The sequence below is a fragment of the Garra rufa genome, chromosome 15, assembly GCF_049309525.1.
Source record: "Garra rufa chromosome 15, GarRuf1.0, whole genome shotgun sequence".
NCBI classification, from domain to species: Eukaryota; Metazoa; Chordata; class Actinopteri; order Cypriniformes; family Cyprinidae; genus Garra; species Garra rufa.
Window position 1 is genome coordinate 14,271,819 of NC_133375.1, and position 23,778 is coordinate 14,295,596.

The following is a 23,778-nucleotide window of genomic DNA, read 5'->3' on the forward strand; positions in this document are numbered from 1 at the left end:
TTGCCTGATTATGTCTAATGTCACAATTCTGTCAAACAACATAATGAAAGCGCTATCATACTGAAGGTTAAAATCTTTGAAATGTTCTCAATGAATCCTCCTTCACATTTCTAGTAAGGAAGCCTCCATCACCTGGAACTGCTGCTGAGCAGAGAACGCTGCAGACACGTTGGGTGGGAGTTGTGTAGCTATAGCAACAGGAGTCACCGTCTGTCCATCCTTTCCAGTCACTACTTTCACCTGAGAGGTTGTCATAGAAACAGATAAAAGATACAAAGCCACAGAAAATACATCTTGATATTTTTAAATGAAGGAGAGACCAAGAGTTTCCTACAAAGAAAAGTTGTTTTATGGGTCACAAGGAGCCCATTTTTTATTAAATGGATGTAGTCATTTATTTAAAAATACCCTCATTTCCGAATTGATATTTTTTTTTATATTTGGGGAGGGTTGTTGTGGGACAAAAAAAGAAACATGCAAAACAGAAAAGTAAACGATATTCAGTTGAAAAGTTTGGGGCTAGTAAATAATTTGAAAAAAAAAAAAAAAAAAAAAATTTAATTCAACAAGGATGCATTAAATTGACCAAACATGACAAAAGATTTGATGTAAAGAATCCTCAAAATATCGAATTTCTACAAAAATATTAAGCAGCACAACTGTTTTTAACACTGATAATAATTAAGAATGTTTATTGAGCAGAAAATCAGCATATGTGACCCTGGACCACACAACCAGTCATAAGTAGCACAGGTTTATTTGTAGCAATAGCCAAAAATACATTGTATGGGTCAAATTATTGATTTTTCTTTTATGCTAAAAATCATTAGGATATTATGTAAAGATCATGTTCTATGAAGATATTTTGTACATTTCCTACCGTAAGTTAATCAAAACTTATTTTTGATTAGAAATATGCATTGCATTGGACAACTTTAAAGCAGATTTTCTCAATATTTAGATTTTTTTGCACCCTCAGATTCCAGCTTTTCAAACAGTTTTATCTATATTTATTCAGCTTTCAGATGACGTATAAATTTCAATTTCAAAAAAATTTCCCCTTTTATGGCTGGTTTTGTGGTCCAAGGTCACATATTAGAATGATTTCTGAATGATCATGTGACAAAAGTTTTAATAGTTAAATAATTAGTTAATTTTATTCATCAAAAAGCATTGCTAATTAATTAAAATCATGAAACTTACATAATATACTAGCAATTTATTAAACATTTTACAAAAAAAATATTTTATGGCCCCATGAAATACGTTTTTTTTTTTTTTTTTTTTTTTTTTACGAAATTCTGTGTTTTCCATTAATTTTCTGAATCCAATTTTAATAGTTTAATTAAATTTTAATAAGCAAAAGCGTTTTTAAATAATTGATTTTTATATTTACAAAAAATAATAATTTTTTTTCTGGTAAACAAATTCTGGAAAATAATTTTTCTGGTAAATAGTCCTATACAATAATGTTTTGGTAATACTTTATATTAGTAGTGACCAACGTTTGATTTATTCATCAAAAATTTGGCATATCCTGTGACATTCAGCGTTATTCAATATATTCTATTTTTATGACTGGATTCTGTGATTCTGTCCATGTTTTCAGCCTTGCAGAAAGTATGTACAGTAAAACCAAAAATCAGACACCAGATATAATTTTTGATATTTTTTTCACTAGTGGGTGCACGACACTATAGTTCATTTATGTAAGTGAAAATAGCAATATACAGTAAACTGTGACAAATTATAGCCCAAAAAAATTCTTCATACAGTGGACTACCAGTAAAATGAATACAAATTTGGGACCACAAATCAGATAGTTTGACCTGACCATGTTTTGCTTAAGTGTTTTTTCTTTAATTGCTATTGTGACCTTTTTGCACCACAGACTGAACAAAATTAGGCATTGCTTGATCAAGTATTAATAGTTGTGTAAATATTGTCATACAGTTGTCTGATTTTTTTTGGTTGATTGTAATTCATTATTTTTCTATCAAGATTATTTTTGTTCTGACACAGTTTAACTCTGAGTTTGTCATATTTTATTACCATTTTCTATAGTGAATAAGCTGTGATAATGTGAGAAATGTTGAAGGTGTCTAAATAAATGTATCTGACTGTGTGTTCTAATGCATTTATGCATTTCTTTTCTTTATCATGCACACTTACTTAACACTGACCTTTACACAAAAAACAGTGCATTTAAAAACAGGTAAGAGCTCAATGCGTTTTTACCTCATCATTGATGACTTCAGACTGCTCTTCTTCGTCCTCTTCATCTTCAAGGTCGAGATCGTTTTGCCTCAGGTAGGTAAAGAGAGGCACACAGGGCTTTTTCTTGAAAGCAAGGTAGTCCATCATATTCCCTTGCAGATGCTGCAGGAAAAACAGCTCAATCAGGTACTCCTTAAACACCTCCTTCAGACTTTCCATCTTCTTCGCATGATGCTCCAGACACTGCTTCCTCAACTGCGCCACTTCTGGATTTGAGGGCGCAATCTCCTCCAGCTTCTTCGGCTGCATCTTCTTCATACTTGTGGGGGTCAGGGACTGGTTGGCGAGGCCCTGAGGAGGGTTGCTTCTGGATGGGCTGGATGGAGGGATGGCAGATGGAACCCCAAAAGAGGCGGTCGCAGAGGCCGCCACCCCAGCCACAACACCTTGAGCCGTTTTCTCAAAAATCATGGGACGTGCTAACTGGCCTTGGATGATGCTACTGATCTGAGGAGGCAGATTGGAGGTGGTGATGTGCCCAGGGCTGCCCAGTGTTGGGAGAGCAGCCCCTGCTGCAACAGGGCTCTGTGGCCCCAAATGGTGTATGGTACCTCCAGTTTGAGAGTGCGGCTGGGACAGCCGTCTTTCTCTGACACCCCCTGGTGTCCCAGGTGAGGTCAGCTGAACAGCTCCTGCAGTTGTCGGAGCCAGTTGAGCCAATCCTGTTCCATCCTGGTATACAAAATGACCACTTCCGGGTGGGCTGCCTAGGTTGATTTGCCTAACCATTATACCGGCCTCCACAAACCGCGTTGGGCTCTGACCGCACACTCCCAGAGCCGACCCAGGAGCGTTCGGCCTGGGCACAGTTTGTATGGGGACCGGACTGTGCTGGGTCGGACTTTGCGGCTGCAGGGTTTGGGGCAAGGGTGACGTCACCACGTATGACGAAGACCCAGGCTCGAACCTCCACTGCTGGGGCTGGTGCTGAAAACCAGGGGATGCTGGGCTCTGAAGAGGAAGAGAGGTGAGGGTGATCTGTTGGTTCCCAGGAACCATTGGTCCCACATTCTGTAAAGTGATGTTCATGTTCTGGCCTGTGACTGGACTCCGACTCATGATGATTTGATAATTGGGAGACTGTGGTGCAGAGGGGCTGGCGGACGGAGCAAAAGATGTCACCGGTGACTGGGGGTGATTGGCATTTGCCGGCTGTTGTTGGGTAACCGGCATGGGCTGCGGTTGTTGTTGGGACTGCTGTGGCTGTTGGTCTTCTGCCTCAGATCCAGTGAAGGACTTGGATCTTTGAAGGTTCCTCTGCACATTTGGTGGGCCTCCTCCATGGTGCATTGCGTGCCACTTCAATTGTATTAAAAGACACTCTGTGGGGAGACAACAGAGCAATGTTTCTACTGTGAAAATATATTTCGGTTGGATAAAGATATAGAAATGCATACTAAAACTCAATGGAAAAAGTAATTAATCATTTGTAGAGACATACCAATATTTACTCAGGCCAATTAAAGCAATAGTTTTCACAAAAATTAAAATTCTGTCATCATTTACACTGCTGTTCAAAAGTTTTAATGTTTTTTAAACATTAAAGAAGTCTTTTCTGCTCATAAAGACTGCGTTTATTTGATTATACATACAGAACAAATGGTAATATTGTGAAATATTATTGCAATTTAAAATAGTGGTTTTGTATTTTAATATATTATACTTTTAAAAGAATTTATTCCTGTGATTCAAAGCTGAATTTTTAGCATCATTCGTCCAGTCTTCAGTGTCACACGATTCTTCCGAAATCATTCTAATTAGTGTTGTCACGATACTGGAATTTCTAACTTCGATACGATACCTTGAAAAATATCGATATTCGATACTATTTCCGATACCACAGAGAAAAAAACTGCCACAATATTAAGGAGGTAAATTTCTTTTTTAATTTAAAGATAAATATAGTCTAGAACATGACAATGAGGTATATGCATATGTACACTGCTACAGCCCTGTTCAGCTTCTTAGCTTCATTTGAGTTTGAGCTTCAAACTTTATTTGCTGTTCAAATACAACTGGTAGTGTAGGTCGTAAACTTTTTTTCTTTTCTTTTTAGACCACACTTTTAAAATTAACTGAACTGATCTAACTAATCTTAGAACTTAAGTTAATGGTAAAAGATATTTGTTAACATTAGTTAACATGAATAAACAATGAAAAATACTTCCAAAACATTTATTAATCTTAGTTAATTTAAAGTTAGTAGTTAAAGTTAATTTAAACTATAATTTACTACTACATTAACTAATTAAAATCCAAAGTTATATCTGTTAATATTTTTTATTGGACCAGCGCTAACATGATCCGTTGTGTTTTTATTACCTACCGTTATCAAAGATTCAAATATACTGTAACAAATGCATTGCTCATCGTTCTTAAATGCTGGTTAATACATTAACATTATTTGACGAACAGATTTTAATGCCGGATTCATAATCAACGATACACGCAAGCAAACATGCGTGCATCACTCACAAAAACAATGCTCTGGATAGACATTTAGACAAATTGCAGAATTTAAGTAATGTTTTTTTTTTTTTTTTAAATAAAGTTAAATAAGCGCAGTTAATTTACATTTGACCGCAGTTAAGGTATTTACTCGTCTAAGATTCCTCAATCTGATTATATTAACGAACTACGGTAAAAAACGGGACAACAGTCATATCAGCAACAATAATAGGCAATCTTATTTAAGGATTCAGATGATAATGTTAAAATGAAAACAGTTCTTCTTTATATAGATCCGGGTGTCTGTCTTTCAGGTGCTTTGAGAAATTAGTAGTGTTAGCGCCTTTTGTTAGCACTGCTCTGTAGCAACTCTTACATATTGGCTTGCTTGTGTACTTCGACTTTCCATGTTCATTTGTTTCATATCCAAAATATTTCAAGATAGCACTCCTGCTGTGTTCTTTAACAAACAAAGCTGGTCGCAGGGCACCGCACTCGCCTTACTATTCGCTTCACTTGAATGAGACGAGAGACGCGCCTTTGTGGAGAAGTGAAAGTCGGCTAGTATCGATACTTCAGGAAATTAGTATTGGTATCGTTCAGATATTTCAGCTGATTTATCATCAATGTTGGAAACAGTTGTACTGCTTAATTTTTTTTGGAGCCCATCATACTTTTTTCAGAATAAATGATGAATAAAATTTGAAAAAGAACAGCATTTATTTTAAAAGAAATCTTTTCTAACAGTTTACACTACCATTCAAATGTTTTTTTTTTTATAAATTAATACTTTTATTCAGCAAGGGTGTGTTAAACTGCTAAAAAGTGATAGCAAAGACTTACATTGTTAGAAAAGATTTCTATTTTGAATAAACGCTTTTTTACTTTTTATTCATCAAAGAATCCTGAAAAAAGAATCACAGGTTTCAAAAAATATTTAGCAGCACAACAGTAGCCAACATAGATCATTCTAATAGTAAATCAACATATTAGAATGATTTCTGAAGGATCGTGTGACACTAAAGACTCAAGTAATGACTGCTGAAAATTCAGCTTTTCATCACATAAATAAATTATATTTTAAAGTACATTAAAAAAAGAAACCCTTGTTTTCAATTGCAATTTTACTGTTTTTTTTCTGTATTTTTGATCAAATAAATGCAGCTTTGATGAGCATAAGAGACTTCTTTTCAAACATTACAAGTCTTTCTAATCCCAAACTTGAATGGCAGTGTACTTATATATATAAAGCCGGAAGGTAAATCTGTTCATCATTTAAGTGATTGTGTCTCTTCAGATTCATATGGATTAATTTAACAATGTCTTTGAAATTTCTGATGCATGAAAGTTTTGGTGGAACTGTATTTTAGGGCTGTGCGATTATTCTAAATCATCATAAAAAAAATCACGATTTTAGCAACGTTTGGATTTAAAAATCAAAATAATGGATAAATGTTATGTTTGTGGTAAACAGCCGCGGATCAGTAGGGAACTGCAACTATGTCCCGTGTGAAAGCACAATGAGTCCGGCCTGCTTCTGCACCACATACACATACTGTATACGCACTGCAAAAGGAGTATGCATGAAACTGGTGTAACACAGCAAATCTATTTCAACACCTGAGGCAGTGCCACAAAGAACTCTATGACCAATGCATAGACACAGGATTTTTTTTTTTTTTACACCTTTACTTAGTGATTATTTTGCCTTATGTCTGTTATAGAGACATGTTACAGCTTTTTGAAAAAGCTCTAATTGGTTTTCTTTTGAAAATATGTTGAAAATATGCATTTATTACTGTAAAGCAGGTCTGTGTGTGTCAAAACTGTGAGCAAAATTGATCCCAAGAAATCGTGATAGGTTTTTTTGTTCATGTCGCACAGTCCTTCTGTATTTCGAAGACCACAAAAAATCCTTAAGGTTTGAATAATAAATAATTTAATTTTTGGGTGAACTATCCCTTTAATAGACCGATAACTGGTCATCATAAGATTTTCATCCTCATATAATAACCATGTAATAAACTGAAGCGTTATTACCTCCTTGTGTCAGTTATGAAATCTACAAACAGCCTTGTCAATAAATAATAACCCATTGTTTAATTTTAATATATTTTTAATTAAATATATCTGAATCTAAATATCATTATCAGCTATTGAAAATATTTATTTTCACCAACTAAATATATTACTCATCCAAGGCGACTGCACATTATAGTCAAAATTATTATTTATACAGCGCTTTTTACAATACAAGTTGTGTCAAAGCAAATATGAACTTTATTATATGTAATGTAAACTATATTATTGCTAACATAACTCTTTTAAATGCAATGACAGGGCATGATGTTATTAAAATATGTGACCCTGGACCACAAAACCAATCATAAGTAGCATGGGTATATTTGTAGCAATAGCAACAATACACTGTATGGGTCAAAATTAACGATTTTTCTTTTATGCCAAAAATCATTAGGATATTAAGTAAAGATCATGTTCTATGAAAATATTTTGTAAATTTTCTACCATAAATATATCAAAAGCTAATTTCGAAGAACTTCATTTGGACAACTTTAAAGGCTTTAAAGATTTTTTTGCACCCTCAGATTCCAGATTTTCAAATAGTTGTATCTCGACCAAATATTCTATATAAGCCCTATCATTACAAACCATACATCAAATCAAACCATAACAATTTTGGGTAGGATTTTGTATAAAGCTGTTTTTAAACAATGTGCACTGAGAAAAACGCTATATAAATAAAACTGACTTGATCGAACCATTCAATACAATCGATATTGTATCGATTAGCTATTGACTGTCATCCATATCACCTCTCACAGACATTCACCATGGCCTCAGCTAAAAAAAATTACAATCACTACAGATGCTGTCATTACATTAAATGTTTAATTATTCGCCACTGTCAACAAAAAAAAAAAGAAATGAAATAAAGTAACGTTAACAGAAAAAAATGTGACAGATGTTTACTTTCTTTGAATCAGATCCCGTATGACGTTTTTATGATTTTACACTAATAATCGAGGTATTTTAAGCAGCAACATAGTTACCATAACACATTTTAGCAAGAAATAATGCCAACTGTGGAACTGACAACACAGTGTTTACTACTAGTAAAGCCCTCTTTGCTCCTGAGGCTGACTGACACAGTGAGCCACAGCCTGCTAACAGTTACTGCTAACAAACCCACCCACTCTCGTCTAATCAACACCTAGCTCTTCTTGTCCACTGAGAACACGTTTAACACACCAGTCTCTATTATTCATGTATATGCAGTGGTGTAGTTTATGCGAGCATAAAGGGCAAAATATGTTTGAGTTTCCGCTCGCTGAGCATTAGCTCGCTGCTAAACACAAACATCAACACGCGCCACTTACTGTAAAATCACCGTCCCGCGCTGCGACCATCCACTGTAGCTCTATCTTCAGAGTCTAAGTGAGAAAACACCTATGTTTCCACTCTGACATACACAACGCCCAATAAAACGGTTATAAGCGTTTGACAGATATTTCTGTGTGAAACATGGCGATAGACTGATTTTTTTTTTTCTTTCTTCTCGGAATACCCGGAAACACTCGACTCGGAGAGTGACGTTAACTTGACTGACGGGCTCTTGGCCAATCACAGCACAGAATGAAAGCGTAACGTGTGTGGGAGGGCGGGACTAACGTAGGTTACGCTTCCCTTCGTTTTCTTGCAGCGCTGAAGCACGAGTAACTAAGGATTAGGAGAAATTATAATTTAGTGGCTATTAAACACTATAAAACAGTTTCATACCTTAAAACTTGGGAATATCAAATCTTTTCACTATTATTGGCCCACAATTTTAGTAACTGTTTAAAGACAAGACTTTTCATAGTATATTTCGAAATGATTCAACACACACGATTCAACATGATTCAACAGAGTAAATATAAAAGTGAAATTTATTCAATTACACACAGCCATACAACATGCATTCTGCACATATATTTGATTTTGGCTTCGCAAATGGAAATAAAAAGACAAACATAGCAGAAAACACATAAATACTGTAACAACATATACAAAACAGTTCATTGTCCTCAATTTAACATCACTATTAGTTTAAACATTTCATGTGCATCCATCACAATCATTCTACCACACACAATTCTGACTAAATGCCTTAAAAACACCTTGATATGAAACTACTATCAGATAAGGTAAAAAAAAAAAAAAAACACCTTTAGAGTTATCGCCGTTGGGAAATGCAAAAATAGTGCAAGTAACGAACAGACATGACATGAAAATGCTGGAAGTATAACCGATTGTAAGTTTTAGAGTGTCCAGTGTGAGATTTCACCAGCTTGGGTCATTTAAGGCACTATCAAATCACTACAAAAACCAAAGACTAAGTCATCTTAGCAAATTGTGCAAAGCAAACAGAAAACTAAAACATCTAAACATCAGACTGACAGCTAAAACAGGTAAATATAAAACGCTACACACAAGATACTGACTGCCTTTGGATTTGATTGTCTTCGTATTGCATTTCCTGTGACGTTCAGGTGTGAATTTACCTGAAATGAGCTGTTAGGCTTTTCTCTGCAGTGGTTCTTTTTCAGGCATCCAGAAGGCAAATGGGTTTATAAAGTGCTTCACTGATTCACACACACATGGATAACAGTATGATAGTCACTATAATACAAATCTCAAGTATTTTTCTCAACCTTCATATGACAACATATGAAACTGACGGTCTTTATCAGTAGGTCTACAAAGGTTTGCCACGATTTTGGTCAATTACCACTTTAGAGCTGTGTAGATGTAACACTGAATACTACACATTTGCCACCGGCTGCTTTTTTGACAACATTTTGGTGGCCACAGATGTTTACTTATTATTCATTATTATGAATTCCCTTTAGATAACTATCATTTCCTCAGAATCATGCAAAAACATGCAGTCTGTCAAAAACAGGATCATTCCATGTAACTTCATGAGACTAATGCTACAGGCATGTTTTAGTACGATTGAATGCAAAGCATCCAAGCTGTTACTCATTCAGACTCCAACACTGGCTTTAACATTGTAGAACTAAGATTAAATTAATCAAAGAAGTGCCATCATGCATTAGTGTAGATTCACACGTCATGGCATCTATTAAACCAACGATGCTGTCTTGATTCTGTTTCACTCAATATTCTTTTACAGTGAACAAAATAGATGTTGCTTCTGTTTATATACTCATATCAATAGAGATTTCATCTCTGTTTATTATGAAAGAGTCTTTTCTCACCTGTTTTGGCTTTGAAAGCCAAGTATCACATTTTTAGTAAGTGGGTAAGTGTGAGCTTTTCCTTTTACAGAATTTCAAATGGCAACTGGGATGAAATGAGATGTAGCTGTTGAGATGTAGCACACACATCCTTTGGGCTAGAGGGAGCAGAGCCGCCTCTCAATACACTGTCTGCCTACAGATATAGAACAGACAAGCAAACATACATCAGAGATGAGTCATAGTGTTAAATATTATTACAAATGTATAAACTAGCCATTTTGTATTTTAATATATTTTAAAATGTAATTTATTCCTGTGATGGCAAAGCTACATTTTTAGCATCATTACTCCAGTTTTCAATGTCACATGATTCATCTAATATGCGGATTTGATGCTTAAGCAACATTTCTTATTTATAAATGTTGAAACCAGTTGTGCTTTTTGCTGAAACCGCTATACTTTTCATATCTGAAATACAGTTGAGGTCAAGAATCTGCAAAATGTTAATTGTTTTACCAAAATGAGAGATAATATTAAAACGCATGATTTTTTTTATTTTTATTTAGTACTGACCTGCATTAGATATTTCACATAAAATGTTTACATATTGTCCACAAGAGAAAGTAACAGTTGAATTTATGAAAATGACCCTGTTCAAAAGTTTACATTACATACTTGATTCTTAACACTGTGTTGTGACCTGAATGATCCACAGTGTGTTTTTTTGTTTAGTAATAGTTGTTTGTGAGTGCCTTATTTGTTCTGAACAGTTAAATTGCCCACTGTTCTTCAGAAAAATTCTTCAGGTCCCACAAATTCTGTGGTTTTTCAGCATATTTGTGTATTTGAACCCTTAACTGTATGATTTTAAGATCCATCTTTTCACACTGAGGACAACTGAGGGACTCATGTGCAACTATTACAGAAGGTTCAAACGCTCACTGATGCTCCAGATGGAAAAACAACGTATTAAGAGTCAGGGGTGAAAACTTTTGAACAGATTAAAGATGTGTACATTTTTCCTATTTTGTCTAAATATCATTTATTTTCATTTAGTACAGGGCTTCAGAAACTACGTATGTGTTTACCAGAAGACAAAATAAGTTAAAATTTACCCTGGTCTTCAAATTCAAAAAGTTATCACCACCTGGTGTTTGAACCTTCTGTAATAGTTGCATATAAGTCCCTCAGTTGTCCTTAGTGTGAAAAGACGGATCTCAAAATCATACAGTCATTGTTGGAAACAGTTCAAACACACAAAAATGCTAAAAAAAAAAAAAAAAAAAAAAAGAATTTTGGGGACCTGAAGGATTTTTTTTCTGAAGAACAGCAGGCAGTTTAACTGTTCAGGACGAATAAGGGACTCATGAACTATTATTACGAAACAAATAACACAGCTGTGGATCATTCAGGTAACAGCATGGTATTAAGAATCAAGTGTATGTAAACTTTTGAACAGAGTCATTTTTATAAATTCAACTATTATTTTCTCTTGTAGACTATATGTAAAAGTCTTTTATCTGAAATATCTTATTCAGGTCAGTACTCAATAAAAAAATAACATGGATTTTGTATGATCCCTCTTACTTTCGTAAAATAATTAACATTTTGCAGATTCTGCAAGGTGTATGTAAACTTTTGACCTCAACTGTAGAAAACTTTTATAATATCATAAATGTCTTTACTGTCACTCTTGATCCATTTAATGCATCTTTGCTCAATTATTATTCTTACTGACCCCGAATTTTTAAAAAGTATTGTATGCGTGTCATACTCACATTTGTTGATATTGTTTAGATCTGTAGTCTCTGTTATAATTAAGGACAGGCCCTCCATCAGCAGTAAGGCCTTGTGGTATCGCTCTACAGAGGTTTCTCCGTGATGAAACATCTCGTCCAGTGCTGCTGTCTGCACCTGATCACATAAGAAAGGAACACAATTCAAACTCTATACTAGAATTGGGTTTCCATTCAAAGTCATGAATTAAACTTAAACGCAAAACTGGAAAATCCATCCAACGAGTCAAACAAACCTGGCACTGAATATCACTTAGAAAAGTGGGAGAAGGCATTGAATATAATAATTTCATATACAATAAATTACTCGTGCATCAGATCGACCAGATAAAACACAATAAATGTGGTTCATAGCTTTCTGAGGTGGAACTTTTTTCGAATTATGCGATTTTTTTTTTTTAATTGGCTGTTCCATTACTGGTTTCTGATGTGATACTTCAAGATGCGTATAAAAAGGGGGTGATGGAAACATAGCCACTGATATGATACGAGGGTTGGAAATTAACGAGGGGTTGTGGCAAAAACGACACCAAAATGAACAAAAATGCCCCATAAATTCAAGACAAAGGGGCAAAAAAATACCCCAGCAAAATTAAACAACATATTATGGCTGTCACAATTAAAATTAAATGTGAAAATGAATGAAAAGTAAATGAAAATTACATTTAGATTCGCTCACACTGCATCAGACTGCTTTTACATGCTGTTATGTGCAGCGCGTAGCCTTATAACCAATCAAACACGTTTCTGTTGAATTAAGGAATGCATCGGCCAATACGAGGCACTTAGATTAGACTGCACTGAAAACGCCAGAGCTGTGTGGCATTTCAATCACTCATTTCCGATGTTATACTTCAAATATGGGCATAAAAAGAGGTTGATGGAAGCATAGCTACTGATACTGATACCAGGGTCAGAAATTAACGAGGGCTTGTGGCAAAAATGCTACCAAAATGAACAAAATACCCCACAATTTCAAGAAAAAGGGACAAAAATGCCCCTGCACGATACACAAATTAAATGTGAAAATAAATAAAAAGTGTCAATTCGGGGAATTACATTTAGATTCGCTCACACTGCATCAGATTGCATTTGCATGCTGTTTTGTGCAGAGCTGAGCCTTATAACCAATCAGACATGCTTCTCTTGAATTTAGGGATGCATTGGCCAATCAGAAGGGCTTAGATTAGTCAGGGATGAAAACGCCAGAGCTGTGTGGAGTACGCATACACGCAAATTACCTCATCATAAACAACACAGTGCAGATACGATGTAAAAAAAATCTAAGTGATTCTAACGGAAGTTTTTGCATAACTTGTGCTAGACTCGGCTAACGAAATGAACTGACGTGTTTGTCTGTGAAGCCAGAATGTGACTCAAAAATGAAAACGAAACAAAAACTTTGTGCATCATTTTCTAAATCGAAATTAATAATCATTACAACAATATAGCGCAATAATATGTATTATTTAGATACAATTTTAAACAGTCAACAGATGTTGAAAACAGTTTAAAATATTAATTAAAGTAACTGGGTAAAGTACTTGACATTAAAGACAACATATGGTTTTTATAACAGTAAGGTGATCATAAAAATCAATTCCAGGGGCAAATATTGCCCCATAATGGAAAAGTTAATTGCTGACCCTGTATGATACCTATATGTTTCTCTTCATGTTATAAGAAACATAATGTGAATATGTGCATACCATCTGAATGGTGTGTGCGTAGATGAGTCTCTCAGCAGTGATGCTGTTAATGCGGTCCATCAGTCTTTGTTTGCTGCTGAAGAAGAGCTGGAGCTTCTCAGTGAGAGAACGGCAGGAGTTTACACTCTTCTTATACATCTCGTTCAGCTTACGCACTACTGCAAGTGCAACAAACAACATAACATGGAATGAATATTTAATTACAATATATGCAATTTTTGATACACTAAAAACATTTATAAAGCTACAAAAGATTTCTATTTTATATAAAGACTGTTCTTTTGAACTTTTTATGACCTACTTTGTTTGACAGATCCTGACGGGTAGAGTTTGCCTTCTTTGATCCCAGCCATCGCTGTGTGAAGCGCAGAGGACAGCAGCTCAGCACACTTCATATAGAGGACCAGCTGCTCTGCAGAGCTACATACACATTTGCACATCACTCACCGTGTTCATAAAACACGCATATGTTTAAGTGACTGATTAATATCTCACCTCCACTCACGGCTCAGCAAGCTGATCTGGTCGGCCACCACGCTCTGCTCTAAGGATGAAGCATCAAGTGCCATATTTCTTTCAATCCCACTGTCCTTTGTTCCAGCGACCTCTGTGATGCAGTGGGAAAAGGCTAGAATGAAGCGCAGTTGGCTCAGTAAGTCTGCATGCCCCTCCTGTGGTGAATAAGAGGTAGATGTCACATCCTGAAATTACTTGTTTCAATAAAACACATAATACCAGGTGCCACAATAACAACTAAAAATGGCATTTATATAGTAAGCAGTTGTGTAATATTCGGGATAATGTACAGTCAGTCAGTTATTATCACAAGGTAAACCCTTCAGGATGATGCAAGATCATCTTAGTCATCTGGGTTTTTTGTAATATGATAATTATGATACCTGGCTGACTGTCAGAATGACTGTATCCTTCATACATAATGTATAGCCTTATTATTTTACCTCCATGAGCGTCTCCTCTGGCAGTTCAGGTGGCACAAAGGCGACACTCTCATGTAGATTTGTTGCCACTGCATCTGTGTAACCATAGCGCAGGCTGTCAGGCGAGCCATAAGCCTCGTGCAAATGACCGTAGGTCAAGCCAGGGCTTGTTGGGCTGGAAGTGCCCACTTCAAGAGCAAATGAAGTAAATTGAAGATGCATTGTGAGTCTCAGATACTGTAACATGCGAATACAATACTTGTGTTTCAGTCTCATTAGGTAAAATACTTGAAGTGTCACCTGAGAGGCGTCTAGGTTGAGTGGCGTGAGGAGGTGTGTGTCCATATTCAGGAGAGCCCAACGTGAAAACGACTCCAGCTCCAGGACTGCCTAAGCCCGGCTCTGTGCCATCGCTGCCACCAGGGGGTGCTAGAGAGATAAGGAAAAAAATAGCTTTTTAAATAGCAGATACACTGAGAGTGACTCATGGTATTTTTAAAAACATTATCTATGACTAACTGCAAATATAAAGAAAACATATCAACGATTTTCCACAACATTTCATTAAGCATTTTAGTCATTTGTGATTACTGGAAATAATAAAATCAAATAGAATAATGATATTGGCTGTGAATTTCGCTTTAATAAAGAAAAAAAAAAAAAAAACATATCAATGAATTTCCACAACATTTAAATAATCCTTCTTGTCATAAGTGATTACTGAAAAAAATAAAATAAAATAAAATAGTTTGGCTGTGAATTTCCTTTTGTAAAGAAAACATTACTGGAAATAAATTAAAATAAAATAAATAATGATTTTGGCTGTGAATTTCCTTTTGTAAAGAAAACATATAAATGAATTTCCACGACATTTTAATAATCATTCTAGTCATTTGTGATTACTGGAAAAATAAAATAAAAAACTAAACTAAACTAAACTAAAATAAAATAAAATAAAAAATATTTTGGCTGTGAATTTCGCTTTGTAAAAAAAACAAAACAAAAAAAAACATAAAAAATGTCCACAACATTTCAATAATCATTCTCGTAATTAGTGATTACTAGAAAAATAAATAAATAAAATAAAATAAAATAAAGAAAACATATAAATGTATTTCAACAACATTTTAGTAATCATTCTAGTCATTTGTGATTACTCGAAAAATTAAATAATATAAAATAAAATAAAAAAACAAAGATTGTGGCTGTGAAAACATTATTAGAAATTAAATAAAAAATAAAATAAAATAAAGAATTTGGCTGTGAATTTAATCATTATAGCTAATGATAGGGCTGCATAAAAATGTTGAAAAAAATAAAAAATAAATCTGGTTAATTGATTTTTAAACATTAAACCATTATCTTGGCGAAAAACAGCAATGGTTAACATCACTGTTAGCGTAAGCTCGTACCAGTTGTGTCCATGGGTTTCTCTGAATTTAAGCTCTCACAGCTGCCCCTGTCAAACTGATGTCCAAACACAGCCTTCAGCAGCTTATCTGAGAGACGGCCAGTACTTAATGACCTGAAACACAAATGACCCATAAACACAGCTCTAGAGAACAAACTCATCTCACAGCAATCATATCACAGCAGTGATTCCATTTCTGATTATTAAATACAAATTATCATCATTACTGCGTCACAAGCTTTCGTCACCCTGAACTAAAGCCGAGTTGACTAATACCTTTTGACAATGTCCCTTCTTTCCGCTGGCCTTAGAAGTGGCACACGGGGCCCTGTAGCTGGATACTGTGCCAGATCTTTCAGGTCAGACATGGTCTTGTTTCGGGTGATCAGGCCTCTTTGAACCATTGCTGTGATTGGAGTTTGACCAGAGACTGGTCGCCGATTCAAATCCCACTGAAATAAAATTTTGACAAAACATGCATTATACATAGCTCTACCTAGTGCTAGATCTAATGACTTCCTCTTATATACAGGAACAGCTGTGGTTTTCACATTATGATAGTGGAGCTGCTTTTTATGTTACGTTACGTTATGCAACAGTTACTCACTCTGTGCATGACAGATTCTGGATTGTGCCGATGACCCCTGAGTCTGTGGGTGAGGTTTTTGTCCATGGCTGTGATGTCAGTGAAAAGAGGAGACACCTGACCAGGCTGTTTACACACATCTGAGAGACAAAAGAGATACAGTTGGAAAGTTGGAACAAGAAGTCGTAAAAATAAAATCGATATGCAGTAAAACAGGGTTTTTACCTGTGGCATGTAACCCTGTCCTGCTGGCAACAGGTTCAGGCTGATTGGGCGCTTGAGGAACATTTCCCACTGAAAAAGAAAACAACAACTCATCAGCATCCTCCATATGAACAACGAATACACACGGTCTCCTCACATCTGACTAGGGCTGTCCTTGACTAAAGATTTTTCTAGTCAACTAGCAGTTCATTTTATAAGATGATTTATGAGAATATTTGTTTTCTATTTCACTCTCTATAGATATATTTTTCATGTCCATAAGCCAAGTATACACAGAATTTCGAATTTCAACACAAAGACGGCAGAAAGAACATCTTGTTTGCTTTCATTATTTTACAAAAGTGCAGCGTTTCGTTGTTATTCTAAGTGCACACAAATAAACGTATTTTAGTCTTTATAGATTTAAAAGATGCATTACATATATCTGTATGACTAAAAATTATGAGTATTTTAAGAGCAAGTGACCGCACCTGTGCCTCCATCTGTCATACAGTATTTACAGTATATATTACAGTATGTTATTTTTGAATAGCCCTAAAAAATAAAAAAGCCCTGAGATTTTATTTTTATATTTTTAGTTTAATTTGAATTTGAATGTTTTTGCTTATTATACAGTATACAGTATATAGTATATATATATATATATATATATATATATATACTGTTTATATTTATATAGAGAGCTGTAATTAACATTTCATTAATATAATTAATATAAAAGCTGTAATATTTCAGATTTAGCAGGTTGTAGTTTTATATCAATTGGCTGTCAAGGCCACTTTTACATTTTTTTGTTTAGATTTTTTTTATTTAATAATTATATCGTATTTCAGATTTATTTAAATTTTTGAAAAGAATTTTAGCAGTTTAGTTAAGAAAAACAAAACAGATTTCCATTACTTTTCTGTGTTACAGATGAAAAATTTCCTGATCATTTACTCACCTCCATGTCATCCAAGATGTTCATGTCTTTCTTTCTTCAGTCGAAAAGAAATGAAAGTTTTTGAGGAAAACATTTCAGGATTTCCGCCCCACCCTACCTTTTTGAACCGAAGTACAAAGACGAAAAACTAACCACACATGACCTTTCCAACATGATTCTGTAATAGTCAAGCTAGTGCAATATGAGCATTTGTGATTAAAAAGTATATAAATTGTAATTTTTTTAAGAAAATGACCATTCGTTTTGCTTGATAAGACCCTTACTCCTCAGCTGGGATTGTGTAGAGCCCTTTCGAAGCTGCACAGAAACTGCAATTTGGACCTTCAACCCGTTGGCCACCACTGAAGACCACTATATGGAGAAAAATTCTAGAAAGTTTTCCTCAAAACCTTTATTTCTTTTTGACTGAAGACATGAACATCTTGGATGACAAGGGGGTGAGTAAATTATCAGGAAATTTTAATTCAAGAGTGAACTAATGCTTTAAGGATTTTTAAAAATTTTGATTCAGATGGATTTGCATAAGTTTTCTGCTACTATAACTACCGTTACAATCTCTTCCTCTATTAGTGAAGTATGCAAATCAAAACACAACTCTGCAGTGAGCTGTTTCTTTACCCTGTGGGGATGGTAGATATGGTCTGGATCCTACTGATTCTGGAGAAGCTCTGATTCTCCCACATGTTGGAAGCCCATTTGAACAGCAGTGCTGTACAGGTGCTGCCATCCTAAAATTAGAGAAACAGAGCTCATGTATTGATACATAAGCACATTTATGAATTCATGTATCTAATTCAGGTCTGAGAAAGTGATATAGAGATAAACCCAACCTGTCAGACACTTGTAGGTTCTGCTCCATCCTCTGGTAGTTGCGTTTTTGTGTCGGCACTGGAACAGGCACAGACTGAGCGTAACTACTGCCACACGACTCCAGAGGCCTACAGAGAAAGAGAGAGAGGGAGAGAGGGGGGGGGGGGGGGGGTGAATGATTGACACGTCATGTTCACAAACATATATTTAAACCATTTGTTCCCTGGTGATCGGTGAATTACTTTCATCTCTAGAATTCCTGCTTTCTCCAGTCACATTAACTCAAGCAGCTGTCTCTCACTTCACACATGCAAACAAAGCCTATTGTTTAATGTGAGAAGCTCGCCTTCAGGGAGAGTGTGTTTTTACAGCCTCTACAGTATTAATTGCTAATCTCCATACTAAAACACAGACAGTACCTGGAAGGGATTGGGGAGGCTCTGACAGATGGGGAGGATGATGGTGTCCGACCCACACCCAGCAGTAAGCTTCTAGAAATAGTACACATACATGTACACAGTTATGTTTAAACCATCCAGCTGAATAATACACACTACTGTTTAAAACTTTTGGTTTGTAAGATTTCTCAATGTATCTGAAAGAAGTATCTGATGCTTACTTTGCTATTACAGGAGTATATTATGTAATTTTTAATTCAGTTTTAGCAATTTTTATGGAAACCTGTTTACTTTTTTCCTCACGATTGCTGGATATAAACGTACAATTCCAACTTTTTTTTCACGATTGCAGGATGTGAATTCGCAATTCTGACTTTTATTCTCACAATTGCTGGATATAAAATCGCAATTCTGACTTTTTTCTCACGATTGCAGGATATAAACTTGCAATTCTGACTTTTTTCTCAGAATTGTTTGATATAAACTCCCGGTTGCGAGTTATAAATTCCAATTCTGAGGGGAAAAAAAGACAAAATTGCAAAAAAAATTGTGAGATAAAAACTTACCTTTTTTAGTAAAAACCTTTTTTATTTTTGTGGCAGAAAGGGCTTCCAAAAATCTTAGTACTTAAATTTTAACTTAAAAATAAATCAATAAATAAAATAAAATTAAGTTTAGTTTAACTTTTATATCTAAAATTTATATTTTACTTCAGACTAAGTTCAATTATTTAACTTTTTAAACATTTTAATAGCAGTTTTAGTTAATAGTAACAACACGGATTGTAAATTTGATAATAGTTTGTAAAAATGAACTTGATTTAGACGTATTTGCAAAAGAATCGTTCAGACTTGCCAAAAAGGAGTAAATTAAAAATTTTAAAAATATATGTTAAAATAGAAAACTTTTTAAAATGGTAATATTTCACAATATTACTGTTTTACTGTATTTTGGATCAAATAAATGCAGCTTTGATGATCATGAGACTTCTATTAAAAAAATCTTACTGACCTCAAACTTTTAAACAGTAGTTTTCAAACATGTTCATCTTAACTTGTCTTTTAACTATGTTATAAATGTATAAGTTAACCGACATGTTAGAAAAACTGTTTTTGCTATCGTGACTGTAAGGTGTTCCCTCTTTCTTTGCACAAATGCGTCAATGCATGAACAGCCCTTTTCACAGAACCATAAAAATGGCCAACAGGTCAGAAGGTCAACTGACACCCTTAACCCTTATGCGGTCTTCGGGGTATTTTTTACCCCAAATGACGTTTGGAAAAATGTAAAAAATATTCTCTTTGTCCAAGAGACATGAGACTCTGTAAAACTGTAAACACTTTGTAGATCTACAAAAAAAAAAAAAATTGGATTGATAGCATGATTTTATCTTGGTGTAAAAAAAAAACTCACACTCGTGGTCTTTGGCAAAAATGCAATTTTTGTTACAAAATAATAGTTAAAAAAACAAAACAAATGTTATTTTCCTGTTTATTAATGTTTTTACTCCTCATGTGTGCAGTTTTTGGAGGATTTAGGATATTTTTAAAATATATATAAATTAATAAACAAATATTTTGTATAGGTTTTTACACAAAAACAGCTTTTTTTGTAAAATTCCCTTTCATAAAAACCTCACATGACTAACTTTCATTCATGTAGATAAAATGGATAATTTCACATGGTTTAGTGTAAGATTTTTGCCCATCTTTTGGAAAATCCAGTTTTAAACGTAAAAAAAATACCTTTACCAGTAGGTGGCTGCAGAGCTCCACTATATGCTTTTTGCTATTTGACCACCTGAAAGATGTCTTTTCACAAGTTTTTTTTCAGTTGAGTTCATATCTACATATCATGAAACACACAGGACTACATTTGGAGACCATAAAAACTGCTCTCTTATAATTTGTCAAATAAAAAGTAAAAAAGATGTTGTTGTTGCATTCTTATGTTCATGTTTTGTACTGCAACTCAATATGTAATAGAACTGGTTTTGTTTCAGTACAAAAAATGCTTAACTTTGTCAAAAAGTATTTTTTATTGTAATAATTGTGATTTCATAATATGTAGATATGAATTCAACTGAAAAAACTTGTGAAAAGATATCTTATTGTTGGTCAAATAGCAATTAGTTAATAGTAGTGCTCTGCAGCCATCTAGTGGTAAAAGTTATATTTTTTTACTTTTAAAATGGCATTTTCCAAAAAATGGGCAAAAATCTTACACTAAACCATATCAAATTATCCATGTTATCCCCATGAATGAAAGTTTAAAATGTGGGTATTTTATAAAGTGAATTTTACATAAAAAGCTGTTTTTGCATATAAACCTATTAAAAATATATATTTATTTAATAATTTATATATATTTAAAAAATAGCATAAAAACTGCGAAAACTGCACAAATGTGGAGTAAAAACATTAATAAACAGGAAAAACATTTTTTCGTTTTTTTTGTTACCTTTTATTTTGTTACAAAATTTAAGTTTTGTTGCCTGGGGTCTCTAGAGACCCCAAAGACCATGAGTGTGATTCCAAAACGAAGACCGCGTAAGGGTTAAAATGAATATTGATGACTTGTGACATGCTGGCAAGTAAGTGCATCATAGTAAGTGCAGAAACAAACTGCTTATGCACGTGTGTTGTATGAATATGCAGGTTACAGTTGAGGAGCATGCCACATGTAACCGTATACACTTTGTATGTGGGCCCTGTCACTTTAACACTTAAAGTATTTGATAAATGTAAACTCACTTACCCGCTGCGCATCAGACTGTCCTGCCCTACTGGGCTGACTATTTCACCTGCAAGAGTTATCAGATTGAGATTTAGTATTTGTGCAAATAAAGCGGTTTTGTCTGTTACATAATCCAATGTAGGTCAACAAGCGTGAGGGCTCATCTTACTGGTGAACTGAGCCGGCACCATTACAAAGTCATCAGAGTCTGAGGAAGACGAGTCTTTCAGCAGGGAACCTGGAGGTGGTGTGGGGTTCGTCTGAGGGACGGGCCTTGGTGCTTCAGTTTCAGACTGTGAAGAAAAAAGCATTCAAAAGGATTCTTTGATGAATAGAAAGCTCAAAAGAACAGCATTCATTTGAAATAGAAATCTTCTGTACCATTATAAATATCTTTAGAGTCACTTTTGATTACCTGAATGCATCCTTGCTGAATAAAAGTATAAAAAGATCTCTGACCTAGCTATATGGTATTGTATACACTATATAGGGATCATGAAAATCACAGTACACCTCAAATAGAGTCTAAAATTCATGCATCATGTGCTCATTGTGGTACCTGAGTAGGAGTGAGGCGAGACGTTGAGGAGCCGCTGCTGGAGCTCCCTGAGCCAGAGCTGGGATATGTGGGCATGGGCACTGGAGAGGCTACGAGAATAATAAACAAAATGAAATGTGACTGTAACCAAAATTATAGCAGAATAGCAGAAACAAAGTGATATACATTACAATCTTACATTTCTTCATGGATGTACTGGCCTCCAGGAAAGGATGGTGGAAAAATTCATCTAGAATAGGCAATAATAATAATGATTTCTAGATAGTGCTATAAAGTCAAGCTTGTGATTGTACACGTCTGTCCACTAACCAAAGTCCATGCGTTCCCCGTGGTTTCTCTGCAGCAGCCCAAGTAGAAGGTGCCTGAGGTGACTGGAGGTTTCCCGTGGAATACTGGGAAAAGCAGCGGAGTTAGATACTGACAGGAATCACAATCTACAGAGTTATCTGTACATGTTTATACTGTTGTGCAAGGGCTCAATGAGTTGCCAGAGTTACTCTGTAATTGACAGAGTGAGTGAAAAAGTGATACTCATGAATTTAAACATCGCAACAGTCTAGATAAACAAAACTTCATTGTAAATGATGGAAAGGAATGAAAGATTGGAGATAGAAAAACAATGAGAGAAAAGAAACCAGTTCTACTGCACCATCCTGTGGGGGAGACTATCAAATTAAATTTACACTCATAATATAAATAAATATTAGCTATGGTCGCATACTGTTCAAAAGTTTAGGGTTGGTAAGATTTGCAATCCTTTAGCATGTCTCTTATGCTCGAAAAGGTAGCATTTATTTGACCAAAAAATATAGCAAAAATAGTAATATTCTAAAATATTATTACAATTTAAAATGACTGTTTATTATTATTATTATTATTTTAATATATGTTAAGAAATTCCTGTGGTGCCAAATCTGGTTTTTAAGCAGCCATTACTCCAGACTTCAACGTCACATGGTCCTTCAGAAATCATTCTAATATGCTGATTTGATGCTCAAAAAACAGTACCATTTTGGAAACTGAGATACATTTTTTCCCAATATTCTTATATAAACAGGAAGTTCTTTAAAAGACTTTTGAAATCTACACTGCCGTTCAAAAGTTTGGGATCTGCAAGATTTGTAATGTTTTTTTAAACATGTCTTAGGCTAATCAAGGCTGCATTTATTTGGTCAAAAATGCTGAAAAACTGTAATATTGTGAAATATTATTACAATTTAAAATAACAGTTTTCTATTTTAATATAATTTATTTCTCTGAAGCAAAGCTGATTTCCAGCATCATTACTCCAGGTTTCAGTGTCACATGATCCTTCAGAAATTATTCTCATATGCTGATTTATTATTATTATTATGTGTTGCTTAATATTTTTTTTAATGATTCTTTAATGAAAAAAAAGTTTAAAAGAACAGCATTTATTCTTTATTTATTTGTACAGCATTTATTATTTTATAGAAGTCTTTACTATCACTTTTTATCAATTTAACGCATGCTAAATTAAAGTATTAAATCCTTAAAAAAAAAGATTAAACATTTACTGACCCCACATTTTTAAATTGTAGTTTACATTGTTACAGAAGATTTCTATTTTAATGAAATGAAATAGAAATTGAGATTTAAATTTTAGCCCTGATGCCTACTTTAATGCTGTAGTTTTTTTTTACTTTTTATTTATTAA

At 34.5% G+C, this 23,778-nt stretch overlaps 2 protein-coding genes across 5 annotated transcripts in view; both read right to left on the reverse strand.

Moving 5' to 3' along the window:
* ep400 (E1A binding protein p400) overlaps positions 1-8,251 on the reverse strand; it is a 52,441-nt gene extending 44,190 nt beyond the window's left edge. For all 4 annotated transcript variants that reach the window (XM_073819536.1, XM_073819537.1, XM_073819538.1 and 1 more), the window contains exons 1-3: positions 8,124-8,251; positions 2,239-3,599; positions 133-240 (exon numbers count right to left, since the gene is read on the reverse strand). In XM_073819536.1, the coding sequence (XP_073675637.1) occupies positions 133-240; positions 2,239-3,567 (1,437 nt within the window). In that variant the 5' untranslated portion in view covers positions 3,568-3,599; positions 8,124-8,251. The remainder of the gene's footprint in view (positions 1-132; positions 241-2,238; positions 3,600-8,123) is intronic.
* Positions 8,252-10,124: 1,873 nt separating this feature from the next.
* ulk1a (unc-51 like autophagy activating kinase 1a) overlaps positions 10,125-23,778 on the reverse strand; it is a 29,956-nt gene continuing 16,302 nt past the window's right edge. Inside the window, exons 10-28 of the mRNA XM_073819539.1 lie at positions 22,410-22,492; positions 22,279-22,329; positions 22,101-22,189; positions 21,711-21,834; positions 21,563-21,608; positions 18,827-18,898; positions 18,428-18,535; positions 18,216-18,325; positions 16,655-16,723; positions 16,451-16,569; positions 16,120-16,295; positions 15,845-15,957; positions 14,733-14,861; positions 14,454-14,620; positions 13,990-14,165; positions 13,796-13,914; positions 13,495-13,652; positions 11,768-11,903; positions 10,125-10,182 (exon numbers count right to left, since the gene is read on the reverse strand). Coding sequence (XP_073675640.1) covers positions 10,145-10,182; positions 11,768-11,903; positions 13,495-13,652; positions 13,796-13,914; positions 13,990-14,165; positions 14,454-14,620; positions 14,733-14,861; positions 15,845-15,957; positions 16,120-16,295; positions 16,451-16,569; positions 16,655-16,723; positions 18,216-18,325; positions 18,428-18,535; positions 18,827-18,898; positions 21,563-21,608; positions 21,711-21,834; positions 22,101-22,189; positions 22,279-22,329; positions 22,410-22,492 — 2,083 coding nt within the window. The 3' untranslated portion in view covers positions 10,125-10,144. The remainder of the gene's footprint in view (positions 10,183-11,767; positions 11,904-13,494; positions 13,653-13,795; positions 13,915-13,989; positions 14,166-14,453; positions 14,621-14,732; positions 14,862-15,844; positions 15,958-16,119; positions 16,296-16,450; positions 16,570-16,654; positions 16,724-18,215; positions 18,326-18,427; positions 18,536-18,826; positions 18,899-21,562; positions 21,609-21,710; positions 21,835-22,100; positions 22,190-22,278; positions 22,330-22,409; positions 22,493-23,778) is intronic.